General features: G+C 39.7%; 1 protein-coding gene across 5 annotated transcripts in view; it reads left to right on the plus strand.

The window, feature by feature from the left end:
• The window catches only part of auts2a (activator of transcription and developmental regulator AUTS2 a), a 348,996-nt gene that overhangs the window by 161,234 nt on the left and 169,503 nt on the right, over window positions 1–18,259 (plus strand). For all 5 annotated transcript variants that reach the window (XM_089126455.1, XM_089126454.1, XM_039676289.2 and 2 more), the window contains exon 4: window positions 238–339. In XM_089126455.1, the coding sequence (XP_088982581.1) occupies window positions 238–339 (102 nt within the window). The remainder of the gene's footprint in view (window positions 1–237; window positions 340–18,259) is intronic.

The following is an 18,259-nucleotide window of genomic DNA, read 5'->3' on the forward strand; positions in this document are numbered from 1 at the left end:
ATTATAATACTATTTGACAATATCACAGTTTTTGATCAAATGAATTCAGTCTTGGTTCACATAAGATTCTTTTAAACAGTAGTGTACATCCAATAGCTACCTTTTACCAGAGCTGCTTCCGTTTGTTTGTTTTGTTTGTTTTCCAAATGTATTTAGATACATAACTTAATTTAGTGCCCTTTCTCTTCTTGCTGTATCTGATTGTTTGTTTCTTTTTGCTGTCTTTGTGTTTTCCAGTTGAAGCCAGGCCAGAACAACTGCAAAGACAGCGACAGTGAGAGCGTCAGTGGAGAATCCAAGCCCTCCATCCGGAGCAGCTCCAGAGACAGACTGACAGACGTGAGTGACCAATCTAATCTGTGTAGCACTCACCATACTAACAAGAAATCACACTCAGTCAACACCCCTGAAGTTTATAATGATAATTTAAAGAGTTGATTTTTTTTATTCTGTTTTCCATGACTGGAAAAATAATTCAAAATATCAGCTAAATATTGCCAGTGTAAAGTTTAAATTAGCCTTAGTGAAGTCCTTTTTTCAGGTAATCCATCTGTATGTGAACTCTGCATTTATAGCAGTCACAACTAAAATGCTAAATGTATCAGAACTGGCATTTAGTGTAGAATTGTACCATTGCTATTGTGTGTATTGATGCTGCATGAAAGTTTGAGGACCCAGAAAAAAGTTAAGAGTTAAGGTAGGTCTGGTCTTGGCACCTGATTTATATCTGTCAGTTGGTGGCTTTTCATATCTGTCTCATTATCACAAACAACAAGGTTCAATATTTAAACAGTATTTTACAATATCTCTTATCCGTTCGATTGGTCTAGACAAGACCCTGTGCCAACAGGAACAATAGGAGTGTTTTAAGAGCCGAGCTGTTCTTGAGCTCAGTGTGTGTGTGTGCCTGTGTTGTCAGGGTGTGAGGTACATGTAGAATAGCGCGGAGGCTGTCTGCACCCCCAGGCCTGCAGGCTTTGGTATGTGTTTGTGCTCGGGTGGTGATAAGAACATCCTATTTACTTAGCTGGCAGCTACAGTGGAGACTCAGGCTGAAGCGCGACTGCTTATATACCAGAGAAGTGGAGAGAACGAAAGAAAGAAACACAGTGAAACATATAACAGCGTCCATGGTTGGACATCAGTGATGTACCGTAAAAACACAAAGCACATATTTTAAGCACCGAAACTCCAAATGTACTATTTCATCGTGACGTTTTACATTTGAACTGTTATTTGTGTATTCAGTCATATACAATCTAGATTCAATGTCCAAATGAGAGTTTCAGTGCAGCTTCAGAGGGCTTTAAACGACACCAGACGATGAATAAGGGTCTTATCTAGCGATACGATCGGCCATTTAAAAAATAAAGCTCAAAGAGCACAAATACTCGCCTTGCTCTGTTCTGTGATGAGCGTTCGCGACTCTCCTGTTCAAACGCGTATTTTTTCGAGTCATGACTCGAAGGGTCCTAGATAAGACCCTTATTGATCGTCTGGTGTCGTTTAAAGCCCTTTGAAGAGACACTGAAACTCTCATTTGGACCTTGAACCGTTTGGTTCCCAATGAAGTCCATTATATGGAGAAAATCCTGGAATGTTTTCATCAAAAACCTTAATTTCTTTTCGACTGAAGAAAGAAAGACGTGGACATCTTGGATGACATGGGGGTGAGTAAATTATCAGCAAAAGTTTTTTGAAAAGTGAACTATTTCAACAGTGATATTTTTTTATCGCCCGATAAGAGTCTCGCATTGACGCAGCACGATAACGCCGATAACGGCCCACCACCATACATACCTTTTTTTGGAGACAAAATAGTATAGAAATATTAAATATTGGCCATTCTGTGGTTATCGGCCATTATATGAAAATAAACGTCTGTTTATCGGCATTGGTTCAGAATCAGCGCATCCCTACTGGAAACTAGGGTTGGGTATCGAGAATCGAGTATCGATTGGAACCGAGACTAACTTTTCGTTTTTCCCGGAATCGTTCAAAAGTTAAAATTTCGATTCCTAGTTTCGACATTCACAGTCCGTCGAGCGGAAGAAGAAACCGCTGAACAACACCAACGAAGAAGCGTCTACCGGAAGTGTTGGCATAGGAGTCGAACATGAGTACCTTACGTCGGCGATCCAAAGTGTGGCTTCGCTTTTCTAAAAATAACGAAATCTCGGCAAAATGCTAAATTTGTGACAAAAGGAGTATTTTTACAGAAGGAGTATTTCCTTCAGAAAGGCCGTTGGTTAGCAAGGTTAGCTAAACTTTTTTGACCCTTCCTCTTAAAAGAATCGGAATCGAGAATCGTTAGGAACCGGAATCGAAACAAGGAATCGGAATCGGAATCAGAATCGTTCAAATTCAAACGATACCCAACCCTACTGGAAACCCCGAAAAAACGTACATAAATTAAACCCTGTTAACAGCATAATTTCCAAGTTGGACGATCCCCCAATTTGTTATGGCTCGGCTCAAAAGCCACAACAAATAGAGGAAACCAGACTCAAGGGAATACTAAACAAAAGAATATTTATTAACGAAAGTGGATTAACTTAACACAATATGGGAAATCATTAGAAAAGACTCAACAAATGGAACTGGCAAAACATAATGCCAGTTATTCAAACAAACGAAACACAACCAAAACAGAAGGAAACGCCATGCTGGGGACGCGCGACAGATCAAACAGTGCAGCGCGCGACAATCAGGAAGGGGCGGGTTTTATGCCATCTAGAGACAGTGGCCAGCTGACTCCGATTTACGTGACGGCCTCAGCTCCACTCCACCCAGAAGTTCACCCTGCAAACACAAAGACAAACCCAAGCATCCTGACAGAAACCAGAAACCCATGGGCCGTCACACACACACAGCCATATTTAACCCTCTTGAAGCAGCATTCACCCATGTGAAGGCAGTCTATACAGTTTACATTGCACTGAAAGTTATGTTATCCTTCTTTACGGATCTTACACAGAGGCTCGTGTGAAAGCTCAGGCAGTCTGGCATCGGCCCTCTTCAAACCTCAAGCTCTGGCTCCCGCAGTGGAGATGTGAGTCTCCGAGTGTGTGCCGGCACTATCAGATATCGGGCATAATTAGAGCTGTCAGCTGGAGGGCGAGGCGAGTCGTCGGAACAGACACGGCAGAACGAGTTGAGCGCGACCACTCCTGCGTGTAGCTATAGGATGCTTGGCCAGGCATGAAATGAAATAAGTAATTTGATGTTGACATCAGAAATTGAAATGATACCTGCAGCCCCTCGTCAGGGAAGAGAGGGAAGACCGAAGAGATAAAGCGTGAGAGGGGGGGTGAGGAGAGGGAAAGGGAGATAGGAAAAAAAGAAATGCTAGTGGAATAGGGGAAACAAATAAAGTTAGAGGTGAAACAGAAGATTGAGTTTGATTATTGGACAGGTAAAAACTACCCGCCAAGATATGCAGAATGTGTTATGTGTGATGGGTTTTAACTTTAGTCTTAAAGGGATAGTTCACTCAAAAAAAGGACATTATGTTGTTTCAATCTTTTAATCTGGATGTAGGCTAGACATGAGCTCCAGTATAGATGAAGATTCGAATAAAAATGATTATTTTGTATTTGGCCGAACTCTCCCTTTAAGACTCAAGATGAACCAGATAAATAAAGAAAGAAATAAAGGCACACATTATATGATGACTATTTATTTATTTATTTTGTGTAAAATGGAGACAAGTCAATGAGATCTAATCACAAGTTATTTTATTATATTTAATAATTATAACTTTAAATATTAGCAAAAGAATAAGGTGCTCACCATTGAGGATCTCATAGATTTTTTTTTTTTTTTAGATTGACATGAATAATAGTTATGATAAAATTCATTCTCATCAAATTAGTATGCTGTCTACTCAAAGTTCATTGGCTATGTGTATTTGTCACTGAATGTTATGTAACCCTTGGCTGAAAGGTGCTGGAGGTTTTTTGCTTGAGCAGTTTCTCAGGGTCACACTCAAAGTTGAGCTATTCCTGAGAGGATGATGGAAGCTTATTCACAGTCACACCATAAAAAACACTTCATACCAGCATAGAGTTACTAGATAACAGAGATGGAGAGCAAGGCCTGAATTTTTAGCGGGTATTGAGCATAATTTTACTCATTCCCGAAAGTTCCCCGCTTGTAATGTGGGAACTTCCTGCAAACATTTATTCACTATAGCATGAACAGTAGGTTGAAGTAGTAAATTTATCCACATAGGTGACCGGGAAAAAAAATCTGTAATTTTACAAACAGTGCAAGTGATTTAGGACCGGATGGGCTACAACAGCAGAAGACCCCACCGGGTACCACTCATCTCCACTACAAATAGGAAAAAGAGGCTAAAATTTGCAAGAGCTCACCAAAATTGGACAGTTGAATACTGGAAAAATGTTGCCTAGTCTGATGAGTCTTGATTTCTGTTGAGACATTCAGATGGTAGAGTCAGAATTTGGTGTAAACAGAATGAGAACATGGATCCATCATGCCTTGCTACCACTGTGCAGGCTGGTGGTGTTGGTGTAATGGTGTGGGGGATGTTTTCTTGGCACACTTTAGGCCCTTAGTTTAAATGCCACGACCTAAATGACCATTGTCTCTGACCATGTCCATCCCTTTATGGCCACCATGTACCCTTCCTCTGATGGCTACTTCCAGCAGGATAATGCACCATGTCACAAAGCTTGAATCATTTCAAATTGGTGTCTTGAACATGACAATGAGTTCACTGTACTAAAATGGCCCCCACAGTCACCAGATCTCAACCCAATAGAGCCTCTTGGGGATGTGATGGAATGGGAGCTTCGTGCCCTGGATGTGCATCCCACAAATCTCCATCAACTGCAAGATGCTATCCTATCAATATGGGCCAACATTTCTAAAGAATGCTTTCAGCACCTTGTTGAAATAAATGCCACGTAGAATTAAGGCAGTTCTGAAGGCGAAAGGGGGTCAACCACAGTATTAGTATGGGGTTCCTAATAATCCTTTAGGTGAGTGTATATACTGTTTGTATTTATTCATGATTGCATACGCACATAATTTTCCTTAAAGTGAAGTGAAAAAAGAGAGTAAGCTTGAGTTGGGGTTTTGAGGAGTAATTCTTTCTCTTTATCGACTGTTTGGCAGAGTTCTAATGATGTCTTCTCTCTCTTACTCCTATCCACTGCAAAAAAAAAAAAATGCGAGAAAGAGCCTGGCGTTGATCTTCACTTGACAGAGAGGAAGCTGGGGTCAAAAGAGGTCACGCAGGACATCTTGCTCGCCCCCCTTCTTTTCCTCCTTTTTCTCACCCTCTCTCTTCCCTCTCCCCCTGCCTCTGCCCCCATGCGCTGCCAGCTCATTAAGCTACAAATGGCGCATCAGCCTTGTTCTCGGCAGCAGTAACCCCAAACCTTGGATAAATTGGCAGGCTTGCTGTATTTGCTCCGAAGCCCCGGGTCCCCTTTCAGCCGTGTTTGAAGCCAGCATGGCGGCACGGTTTCCCCAGGCAGGGTGGCTGGAGGCCAGGGCAAAGGGAAGAGGAGAGAAGGGGATGTGTGGTAGAGACAGGGTGAATCAAACACACATGTGTTTAGTCTCTGCGGCAGGAGTGAAATGCCATCATTATCCGGCTGCCTATCAAATAAATTGGCAATTACAGGGCGCCGGATTCCAGTAAACAGCACATTAATGCTTTTCTTTTGGTGTGTGTGTGTGTTTGCCGAGAGGAATGGGGGACGGCCGTACGTGCCCCCTGAGCGTTTGGTGCCTTTGCCTACCCGTCACCATCTTGCTGATGAGAGACAAAGTGGGAGACGATAATGAGGTCAGTCCAAGCCGCGAACAAAACCAAACTAAAAGGCTTAAATATGACAGTTAATTTAACATCATCGTCACTGCAGCGTTCCTCCAATAGAGGGAGCATCCTAAAGCGACTCTTTAACTCTCATTACAGCCTGCTAATCTGACACAGAGAGGCACAGACAGACAGTGAAACAGACCGAAAAGCTGAGAGAAAGCGATGACATTACCTGCTCTTTGGTCGCCATAGAGACTGTACTTTGGGATTTCTGGGTAACTCGTTTTATTGCTCATTCATCATTCAGAGCAGTCTTAACTGAGGCAGAGCAATGAAATATTTACATTGAGGGTCAGGTGGCAGTTTGGCCTGTTTAGTGGTCCGTCATGTGTGGGGGTCGGGTGTGTAATGTAAAGAGACGTGCTCTCCACACTCATACACACACGCGCGCACTTATGTCTGGTCAGAATCTGCATGACTAATGTTGTCGGCAGATTTCAGAGTGAACCATTCAGATTTACATTTACAATCCATTTACCACAAATGTGGTTACATTTAGAACCACATAATTCAGTCTTGATAAAGAATTCAAGTTTATCTCATCACTTGAATTTGAGGTTTAGGTAGTTGTGAAATAGAGCTGCACAATTAAAGGAATGGTTCACTTTTTAAAAAGCTTTTGCTGATAATTTACTCACCCTCATTTCATCCAAGATATCCATGTCATTCTTTCTTCAGTCGAAAAGAAATTAATGTTTTTTTTATGAAAATATTCCAGGATTTTTATCCATACAATGGACTTCAATGGGAACCAAATGGTTCAAGGTCCAAAAGATACTTTCAGTAGAAACGGCAAACTATTTATAGGGCTTTTATAGGCGATGAATAAGGGTCTTATCAAGCAAAACGATCGCTCATTTAAAAAAATAAATAACAAAGTGTAAGTTTTATAAGCTCAAATGGTCGCCTTGCTCTGTTCTGTGATACGCGTTTGTGACTCTCCTGTTCGAACTCGTTTATCAAAATGAACGAATCTTTTTTTCGTGTCATTTGGTTCATTCAACGAATGAAATGAAATGAGTTGACTTGGGAAAAGATTCGTTAATTTTGATGAATGAGTTCGAACAGGAAAGTCACGAACGCGCATCACAGAACAGAGCAAGTCGACCATTTAAGCTTATAAAACTTTATTTTTAATAAAATAAAATATTAAAACTTTAACTTTTTTTTTCATAAATTAGCGATCGTTTCGCTTGATAAGACCCTTATTCATCGTTTGGAATCGTTTAAAGCCCTTTGAACTGTTTGCACTGAAACTATCTTTTGGACCTTGAACCGTTTGGTTCCCATTGAAGTCCATTATATGGAGAAAAATCCTGGAATGTTTTCATCAAAAACTTTAATTTCTTTTCGACTGAGGAAAGAAAGACATGGGGGTGAGCATATTATCAGCAAAAGTTTTTCAAAAGTGAACTACTTCTACAATAGTTAATAAATCGCAATTTGAAACACCCATGCGATGTTATTCCTAAATGACAACAATTCGGCTATGTCTATGAAATGATCACAGCGGAACATTCAAATAAACATTGGGCGATTAACATTGTGTCTAGATTACTTCTAAATTACATTATTTTGTTTAGTTGTCTATTCTGAATCGTAAGAGAATTTTGATCTCTATTGAAAAAACAAAATGATTGTCAATTTCTCCAGAATTGTGCAGCTTTAGTATAAACACATTGCAGCTAGTTTGGTTATGTATGTGTTTCCAGCACTTCATATACAGTAAATGTTCTCCAAATACAACGCTATGAAAAATCATTCTTTCCCATGGGCCCCTGTGTGTTCACTTTGTTAGCGTCTGATTGGTTTGCAAGGATTTGTAGCCCTCTTGCTCTTTCTCAGTGAATCCAGCGTCGTGGTTAGTGGCTGTAGATTATTAGTTCTGCCTGTGCTGGGGGATTCTTTCGCTATGTGGTAAAACAATCTCCACCCTGTAATTATGGCTGCTGGAGCAGATTTATGTCATATAATATAGATGTTGTTCTTAATGATTACTGTTATTATTTGATTTCGCCGGGACGTGGAAAGAGTCCACGGCATTTTGCGGAGAGGTCATGTTTCTGCTGAGGATTTGACCTGCGGATATTGCTCTCTGGTGGCTGAAGTCATAACAGATTACATTAGAGTCAAACTTTCCGCTCTCTGTTTGTCACGGATCCTCAAACCTCGCCGCTAATTTTGATTATTCTTCTACACAGTTGTTTTAATGAGGTCAGGGGCCCTTACATGCTGAGAAATGCCGACCAATTTGCTCCGACATGGAAGTTGTAATTGCTCGCATCAATTATCTAGTAGTTCTTTTGCCGTCTCCATTCGTCACTCCTGATCTCTCTCTCTCTCTTCTTCTTCTCCCACTCGCTCGTTCTCTAATTTGAAATGTTCCTTATTAGAGATATGGCAGTTGCATCGCACCTATAATTAGCTTATTATCATGGCAGGAGTTAAAGCGTTTGAACAGGAGTGTAGAACGTGCAGAAAATGCATTTGTTTGTGCATGTGAGGAGGTAATTTTTTGCCTGTCTGGATCACAGTGTGTTTATACGTAACTGTCAGTTCATTGTGTGCATGTGGAAAGGAATGCGGAGTGTGTCTGAAGAACAGTAGTGGTTATGATTGCTTTATAGCTTAACAGCTCTGCTCTAAATCAGCTGTCAGTCACTCTGACCTGAAACACGCCTGGTGACAGCACCACAATAAACCTGCCACTCGTCCCTCTCTGCTTTGCCATTATGTTTAAACTGGCCAGCGCTGCACACACACACGCACACAAATCACTCACACACTTATCTTCCTTTAGATGCAACAGCTGTTTTTTTTTTTTTTTTGGCATTAACGTTCACACTTTTAGCACAGCCACAAGCTAAATGTGTGACTTTCTTTTTAATTATTTCAAAGAATCAGAAAAAAAAAGAACATTCACATATACTGTGTTTATATATATATATATAAAGATTTTTGTGAAAGTCACCCTTATTAGGCTGCTCAGGGACGATTTTAAGGACTAGATATATTTATATTAACTAGTGCTGTCAGTCAATAAAAAAACAACTAATTAATAGCATATTTTTAATTGTACAGTTAATCGCACCTTAAATTACATTTTTTAAATATATTTTTGTATTGTAATAATTTCACAGTTAATCTCCAAATTAATTTAGAAAAAAACATAAATCAACATAAAGACAGTATTTTTTTAATTAGTTGATCTAAATATAGTTGAATCCTCATTAAAGCTACAAAAGTTATTCAGTCTAGAACAGTGAAGGATTTTCTCTTTATTCTTTTTTCTTCTTCTTTGATTATCCTTAAAGGAGTAGTTCACTTTTAAAAAAAACTTTTGCTGATAATTTACTCACCCCCATGTCATCCAAGATGTCCATGTCATTCTATCGAAAAGAAATGAAGGTTTTTGATGAAAACATTCCAGCATTTTTCTCCTTATTATGCACTTTACTGGGAACCAAGCGGTTCAAGGTCCAAAAGACACTTTCAGTGCAAACTGCAAACTGTTCAAAGGGCTTTAAACGACTCCAGACGATGAATTAGGGTCATATCAAGCGAAACGATCACTCATTTAATAAATAATAACAAAGTTTACGTTTTATAAGCTCAAATTGTCAACAGAGTGACAACATGTGATGCGCGTTGTGACTCTCCTGTTTGAGCTCGTTAAAGAGTCAATTCATTCGTTGAATGAACCAAACGACTCAGAAAAAGATTTGCTCATTTTGATGAACGAGTTCGAACAGGAGAGTCACAAACGTGCGTCACAGAACAGAGCAAGGCGAGCATTTGAGCTTATAAAACTTAAACTTTTTTTTATTTATTTATTAAACAAGCAATCGTTTCGCTTGATAACACCCTTATTCATCAGTTTTTTTTTTTTTTTTTTTTAAGTGAACTACTCCTTAAATGACAGACAGCAGTAAGTGTATTAGGCTGTTGTCACTTTAAGATCTGTAACACATGTCGTGGATCCCATGGCCTCACAACTCTTGGTCATTTAATACTTTAAAGGGTTATTTCACCCAAAAATGAAAATAATGACATTAAACGGACAATGTGCAGGAATTTCTCCCATCTAGAGGTGAAAATGTATTTTGCATTCAAACGAATTGTGCTCTCCAGCGCCTCACTTTTTCAAATGCGCGTTGCATCTACAGTAGCCATTGTGTACCAAAATGCTATGACAGGATGTTTTCTAATAGCACTTCGTCAACTGTTCCTTCGAGTAAACAGGTTTGTTATTTCAAACAAACAGCAACTTGACACAACGAACAAAACAAATGTGAAAAACATGAACTATTGTAATTAGTAGTTTTGTAGTTAAGTAGTGATACCTTCTTTATTCAAGACAACATAGCTGGAATACAATGCTGAATAAACTCGTAGTTTTTGTTATTTTTGGACTAAAATGTATTTTCGATGCTTCAAAACATTCTAACTAACCCAACAATTTCACTGATGTCTGTGTGTGTATGTACTGTGTATATATATACATACATATACATATACGTATATTATGTTCAAATTTATTTGTATACATGCTGTACTATAGCAAATCCCAGCTGCTAGATTTTTTTTTTTTTTTTGTTACAGAATGTCATTTTAATTGTCAATTTAAGCAATTCCGAGTCCAGATATGAGTAAAAAATGTACTTGAATTTATTGAATTATCAACTATAATCTGAATTTCGCTGTTGTAAGTTAAACGAACAGTTCCAAATCAAAGACTCGCTGAAGAAAATGGCTCTTGAGTCTCGTGGACACCAAGACTTTTTTATTTGTCATACATCTTCCACGATTCCTCCACTGTTGGCAGGTGTGGACTGAGGTGAACCTGAGATTGTTTTCGTGTGAATGTGGCAAGAGATTTTGACACACAGTGACAGGGTGGTCTGCTTTCATCACAGCCTGTCTGTATTGTGCTGTCATTATCTAACAGCTAACTGTCCATCACAGGCGATAGGAGAGAGACAACACAAATGAACATATCTACACATACAGTCAGCACTTATCTATCAAGTAGGGACCCAATCATATTGAGGCACTGAAGCATCAGGTGCAAGTCAACCATGGCTTGTGTATGAATAGTTTTTTTTATACGTTTTTATATATTTTACTTTATATACTATTTATATTGTACTATTTTGAATATATATTTTACAATTTATAATTATTTTTGTTTGTTTAATTTGGATTGTTTTTTTAACTAGAACATTGAGCATGAAATGACTAATGAACATCAGAGACTGACTTTATACTTGCATGACCCTCCATAGCTCAGTGTGTTTTCAGAAGTCACATTTTTCTTCTCGTATGTCTAAATTTTTGTCTCTGATTATTTTTGTTTGATCTGATTAAGTGTCTGAACCAGTGCCACCATCACAGTACCCTTAAATCCAGTCCAGTTTAACAGCATCCAGTCATTTTTTCTCCAAATCCCTCTTTTTTTTCACCCACAGACAGTAGGAGGAAGGGAGTGAGAGAGCGAGAGAGAGAGAAGCAGACAAAAAGTGCTGGCAGAGACTGGGTTGTCTCTTTCTCTTTGTCTTCTTTTCAGATCAGAGTGCAGATTGTAGTGCCATTTAGATGCCCGTCGTTTCCTCGTTTATTTATTTATTTCCAGATAAAGACTGATAGCTTGGAGGGATCTCTCTCTTGCTGTCGTTCTCTCTCTGTCTCCCTTTAGTGTTAAGGTCAGTTCATCATAGTGAGTTGAATAAGTGGAGCCTGAGGGAATCTTAACAAAGGTCTTGTTCTGATTGGATAATGACAGCACGGGGCCCAAGGAGCAAGAGAAATCGCTTGTTGCCATAGCAATAAGAGACCAATGTGGGTACATATTCAGAATGTGCGAGAATGCGGCAGAGAAAGAGAGCGGAAAAGAAAAGATTTTTTTGACTCGGAGCCTGTATAGAAAGCATGCCTGCACACACACAAACACACACACACAACGTACTGTATGGGGGAAATGCTTCGACACCCCTCACCCTCTGTGGAGCAAGCGTCACTTGAGAAAAGTTGTGAAATACAGTGCCAGGACTATGAGCTACTGTAAAACAAATGAAACCTTTCCCACCAAGAAACAGTCATCAGTCGCTTTCATAAACACCAGCACAAGCTCATATCTCCCGGGCCTACAAATCACCCTGACCTGGTGCCTCTGTGTGTTTTTATGTGTGTGTGTGTTCAACTGAGCTGCCATGACCCTATTCCCTAAGCCTATGTTGTAAATATACCAGACTTCTTTCTCTTCCTGACATTTTTTTTCCCCTCCGCTTGTTTGGCTTCCTCAGAGGCGACTTGTGTTTTCAGTCCTTAATGATCCTTCCTTATGATGGATAGAGACAGCCTTGCCCAGGCCAAGTAGTGCTGCTGTATCTTCAGCAGACTCAGGTGCTGACGGAAAGGCTGTGTGGGGTTCTCCGGGGATGAGAGAAAGTGGGAGGAGAAGTTGGAAAGGTTTTGTGTTGTGAGGTTGTAGGCCTGGTTACTCTCCATTTCTCCTCATAAAGCATGGCCGAAACTGTTCGGCACTGCCAATCGAATCTCTCACTATTGTGTTGAATTCGCTACATTGACTTGTGGCTGCCACACAGAATATAGGGAATGATTTTACCACAGTTAAGTGGTATTGTTTGGTGTGTTGTGGAGTCCTGATAAATTGTAGTAATACAATGTTTTTGGTTTAGTAAAAGTAAATGTTTAATAAACATGCCAAGGTCATGGATTTACATTTAAATGTGATCATAATAATAGGTATGTATATATATATATATATATATATATATATAGTGTGTGTGTGTGTGAAAACAGATTGGAAAAAGAACACCATACGATACCAACAGTTACAAATAACATTCTTAATGATTCATAATTAAAGATAATTAAGTAAATTTCTTCCCAATGTCAGTATAATCACAATAAATAATTTATCTACTAAATAATGTAGTTATATGCAAGTTATATTGTAGGGTATTCATTAGCTGTTTGGCAAGCACATAAAAACAAATCCACCTGCTTCAACTTAACTAAAGTTAAGTTCAGTTGCTGCCTTCAATTTTTCAAGTAATTTCATAGTAATTTCAAATCATAATATATATACATATATATATATATATATTGAAAAACATATGTTGCCATGATTTCTTGGTCATATCATTTTTACAGTATACATTTTATTATATATTATATACATTTAGCAATTTGTGAAATTCAGTTGATTGGTCATCGGCATAAACAGTGTGTATTGTGTGAATATAGTGTGTATTGACTATATTCAACAGCTTCAAATCCAAACAGCTGGACTAGCCCATCCAAAGAGCGGAACTATCTATCTGTAATTTCCTGTTTGAAGGATCAGTTGTGCCATCTTGCAGGCATTAAACAGATTTAATTTGTTTCATAATGTTGTGTTAATAAAGAACACAAAGTTGAGCCTTCATATACCACCTTCCTTGCTTTACAGCTCTGTATGGCAATCGGATATTGCGGTCTGAATGGCCATTATCTCCATGCGCGGCCTTCCCGCTGTTTCGTCCCCCAATAGGATTTTAATGTGTGAATGTGTCTGCTGGGCTGCACAGAGAAGGTATATATCGCTGGACTCCGAACCATTAGACTGTATTCAAAGAGGCTTTTAACACACTGCAGGCGTTGTGCTCACTGACGTTGAGTTAATGAACTGTGCTGTGTTTTTCAGTTATTCACTATCTGGTCAGACCGAGATCAGAGAGCGTGTCCGTCGAGAATAAAATCAAACTTTTCGTCGTGAATTCGGTCTAAGCACAGAGCTTTATGATCGAAGGAAATGAGTAAATAAAGAAAATCTCTTATTTCTGTTAAAGTGGTTATGTAAAGGATTTGTGATATGTAACAAATCGCTAAGTTTTATTGCCTTTGTGATTTAGTGTAACAACCACAAGTATTTCTCCTCGTATGCAAAGGAAGAAGAAAAAAAAAAACATGAGATGGAATGAAAAAGTAAAGTAGTTTCTTGGTTTTGATTTTCTTCCAGCAGCCGTTTAAATGGCATGTCAGGCCACGCAGGTGGTTGGGGAAACATAAATCCTTGCTGGGTGTTCTGGATCCAGCCAAGGTTCCAGAACTATCTGTCACGGTTCTGTTGAGATTTATGCTTGAGTGGAAGAGGCTGAGTACACACAGAGTGTTAAAGAACAAGCTATTAAAACATCCACCTCAAACCCTGCCCAGAGCCGACGTCTGAATCCTGACCGGACACGGGATCCACAAGTCCAAGAGCAATAGTTAAAATGCTTCTATTGTGGGAAAAGGAAATAAAATAGCATAACATTTTAAGGGGAAAATGCAACTCATTTGATTAATGACTTGGATGAAATTGGACTTAATCTTAAATATTTCTTTCTTTGTTTATTTTTTTACATTTTTATTTCCAATTCATTTACATCCCACTGTGTTGCCATAAAGCAGTGGTTCTCAACCAGAAGGCCACAGCAAACTTCAAATATGCAAGATGACTTAAAATGATGATTTAAAAATTATTTAAATTAAGTTATATTAAAATAATCGAACTTAAAAAGCACATACATCTGAGGTATGAATGGAATATCTCTCTTTTAATAGAACATACAAACTGAACATCTGTTATCACAAAAATAAATGTTTTTAATGAATCCAATACATTGTACTCTCCTAGTTTCTGTTAATTAAAAAAGATCGAAACAAGCAACTTCAACATAATTACAGCAGAACATATTGAAATATTATAGCATATATGAGGGCCCTTTAAATATTGTGTTGGACAGTGGTTGAGAACCATGAGAGATTGGATGTTGAGAAGTGTGAGGAACAGGATTGAGGAATGTTGTGAGCTGGATTCAACAGCTCAACGTGTCTGATCATGTGTGTTCACCACAAAAAAAAAAAAAGACCCTTCATCTGGTTGTTTTGCAATGCGTACAATTGTGTCATTCTAGGCTTAACATTGCCATGGGTTGAGCTAATATTGTGCTTTGCATCAGCTCTGAGTGGCGCTCGAAATGCCTCTCTGACGGGCGCTGTTGTGCGCGGCTTTCTGTCCGCATCAGGGCTGTTTAAATGTTTGGCAGAGGGCATGTTCGGTCCCCGTCAAGGCCTCGCTGCGGTTGAGGGGATTACAGAGAGATCCTCCGTATGTCGCATCGCTTCCATATCAGAAGCCACTGCAATTTTCTCCAAAACCGCAAGGCAAAAAGCCCGCGAACAGAGTAAATAAATGTGAAAGGATATAAATATATAAGAGGAACACAGCCCCCTGGAATCATAGTTTCGGAAAGATTATTCCAGAGACATTATTTCCCTCTAGTCATGGACTTAACTCAAATTTAGAGGCAGAATGAAATTGCTGGCAGTGAAAAAAGGCAGACAGAAAAGGTGGGAGTTCATGAGGAGAGAAATAACATTTTCATTTGTTTCGGGCCCTGTGGGGGAGATAGGCCGTGCCAGTAAATAGATGCCGTTATGAGAAATGATTTTCTTTTCCCTGATGGGGGATGTGGTTTTAAGGCACACTTATCCATCTGCAATCTAGATGTCAAACCCCAGGAATCCAGAATAGCAACACAGCGGTGTGGTCGTAATGACACACGAATCGAACCCCCCCCCCCCTACCCGTTTCTCGTCCCTCTCTCAGCCTCCCGCCAGCACGCTGCTCTTTCTCTCAGACTCGAGGTTTGTTCTTTGATGTCCGTTTGTTCTTTCCAGCTCAATCATGACATGTTTAAATTGGCCGGTCGAATTACCGTCTAGCCCCGCCGGTGCTGTCGAGTTGAGTGTTCGCGAGGGATGGAGAGAAAAATAGTTTACAGTTTTATAGATATTTGTATCTCCGGAATATTCTTGCTGCCGCAGTTATGAAGAATTTCTCCACTTTCCCAGAACTGGGTGCACTGCGGGTCTCCGTGATTTTGCTTATTATTGTACATTATACTGCTGGAAATGAAAATACGCCACAAGAATGTTCATTCTAAGTGAGAGTTTATGTTTTCAGAAATGACACGTCACAGTAAGTGTCTTTGGGCTTAAAAGCTTCTCTTTTTTTTTTTTTTTTTGCAAGGCACGCAAGCTTAAGAGGAAGCCTTTTTTTTTTTCTAGCGAGATATTTCTTAGACGAGCCTCAGAGTTTCTCGACACTTTATCAAACCCATGACTGCATTCTGCAAAACTCCCTTCCTTCTAGTTAGTCTGATCAAAAACAGCACTATGCACCAAACTCTGAGTCATCAAAGCATTTGTGAAGCTTTCATCTTCAGGGTATAGCTTATTGCTTTTCACCTGATACGCTGCTTCATCTCACTTCTCTCAAAACACGCCGAGCAGTCAAAGTTATACGTTGCATTACAGCTTTTTCTATTGTTCTGGATGTTGTTACTGTATATTCGTCGAAACCGTTTTTTTTTTTCAGTACAACGGGGAGAATTGTTTTATGCTATATTTTATTCAGAAGCTAGAAATATCATCTTTTGTGTTCTGCAGAAGAAAGTCGTACAGGTTTAAAACGACATGAGGGTGAGAAGATGATGACAGGATTGTAATTTTGAGGAACTATACCTTCAAATAAAATTAACGAATTGAACGTTTGTGTAAAGTAGGACTGGAGGGGCGCGTCGTCATAATCGATTACGTCGTTTACACATTGTTTATGTTCATCCCTAATCCCCTGTCATGTTTCACACATAGTATGGCAGCGCTGCTTATACTGTTGCATTCATACAGCGTTTTGTTTTTTGCAAAAACAACCCAATGTAACTGAGCTGACATCTCCACAATTTTCAGGACTCCCAAGCGCATTCCTGACAAACCCGCACTGAATTAACAGACCACATTTGACTACTAGCTGTCTGCCACATCATAAACGTGAGAGCCAAGGTTAACTGTATAATCATGACTGATTTAGTTTGCTCAAGAAGATTACTCTGTTTAGTTTACTCTGCACTCGGTTACTAAGCATTTAAAGTCCTCGTTTAAAATATCTGATAAACCAACGCATTTTCATCCTAGGGCGTCATATAGTGAGGCTTTTGACAATGCGTATACATCCAACGCACATGGCACCCTTTAGCGTCAATATAACTTGGGGTATATAATGTGGGGTTAGACCGCTAGGAGGCGCCTTCTGGCCCATATATATCTGCGTCTCATATTGACGCTAAAGGGTGCCATGTGCTTCGGATGTATACGCATTGTCAAAAGCGCCAGTATATGACGCCTTGGGATGAGAACGGGCTGGATGAACTCATGGCTCCATCTGACATTTTGTTTAACAACACGCTGTCAATTGGGATAAAACTTCCTGATGTTCATAGATGAACATGACAATGGAGATCACCAAAAATGGACATCACCATTGTCCAAAAATGGACATCACCATTTTTTATACTTTTGTTGAATGCGGTGAAAATGTGCAGGCTTGTATTAAGCGTTCGTACTAGCCATTAGCATCTGCTTTACTGTGCATTAACATTGGACGCGGATAGCACGTCTACCGTGACTAGTTTGATGCTTGACCAATTTGTGTTAATTCGCACGTCAAGAGTGAAACCGACGCGCGTAAAAACACAAGTTTGAAGCGAAATTTACGCGCGTTTTGAATCAAAACCCATTGCGGCCATCTTTTTTATGTTGATCGAGCATTCATCAAGAGAGTCACCGCTCTGTATTTGCTATGGACTGTAGAACAGCGGTGTGGGGATGATCGTCGCCGTATTTGTGTCCACCGGACCCTTCGGAGGTGAACCGTTTGGCGAGTTTCACCATTTGCTCGCTCCAGAAGCTGCGCCTGGATGACGGCCGCTGTCAGGGATACTTCCGCCTATCCCGCGGCCAGTTTGATGACCTGTTTTCAGGTCATCCAACGCGGCGCGAATTGACACCAAAGTTCAGATTTTTCAACTCGGGCGGCAGACGCGAATTCGCATCAAACGCGTGAATGCACAAATAGCACTAATTCATTAACGCTCAATTTGTACCATTCGTGCGAACAAGGCTTATTTGCATCTACCGTGCCATGCTCTACGCCTCATTCGCGCTGCAGGAATTTTTTACACGCGTAACGTGTCTTTGCGTTGAAAATTTCACAAGTAACAGAAAACAGCACACATGTCAGAGCATATCAGAACACCTCCAGGACCCAGAAAACAGCTCAGACCTCTAAGGGTTAACATTGAAATCATTCGTGCCTGACGCGCTATTCGAGTTTTGTTTTGTGTGAAACATGACATGGGATTAGGGATGAACATAAACCATGCATAATCGACGTGATTGATTACGCCGACGCATCGTTCGAGCCCTAGTGTAAAGTGTTAACAAAACAAACTTCTTTATATGGTTAATGAATTCCAAAGTAAAAATCTATTAATTGTACAGATTTTCTTTTTCAAA

The sequence above is a fragment of the Pimephales promelas genome, chromosome 23, assembly GCF_988280905.1.
Source record: "Pimephales promelas chromosome 23, fPimPro1.hap1.1, whole genome shotgun sequence".
NCBI lineage: Eukaryota > Metazoa > Chordata > Actinopteri > Cypriniformes > Leuciscidae > Pimephales > Pimephales promelas.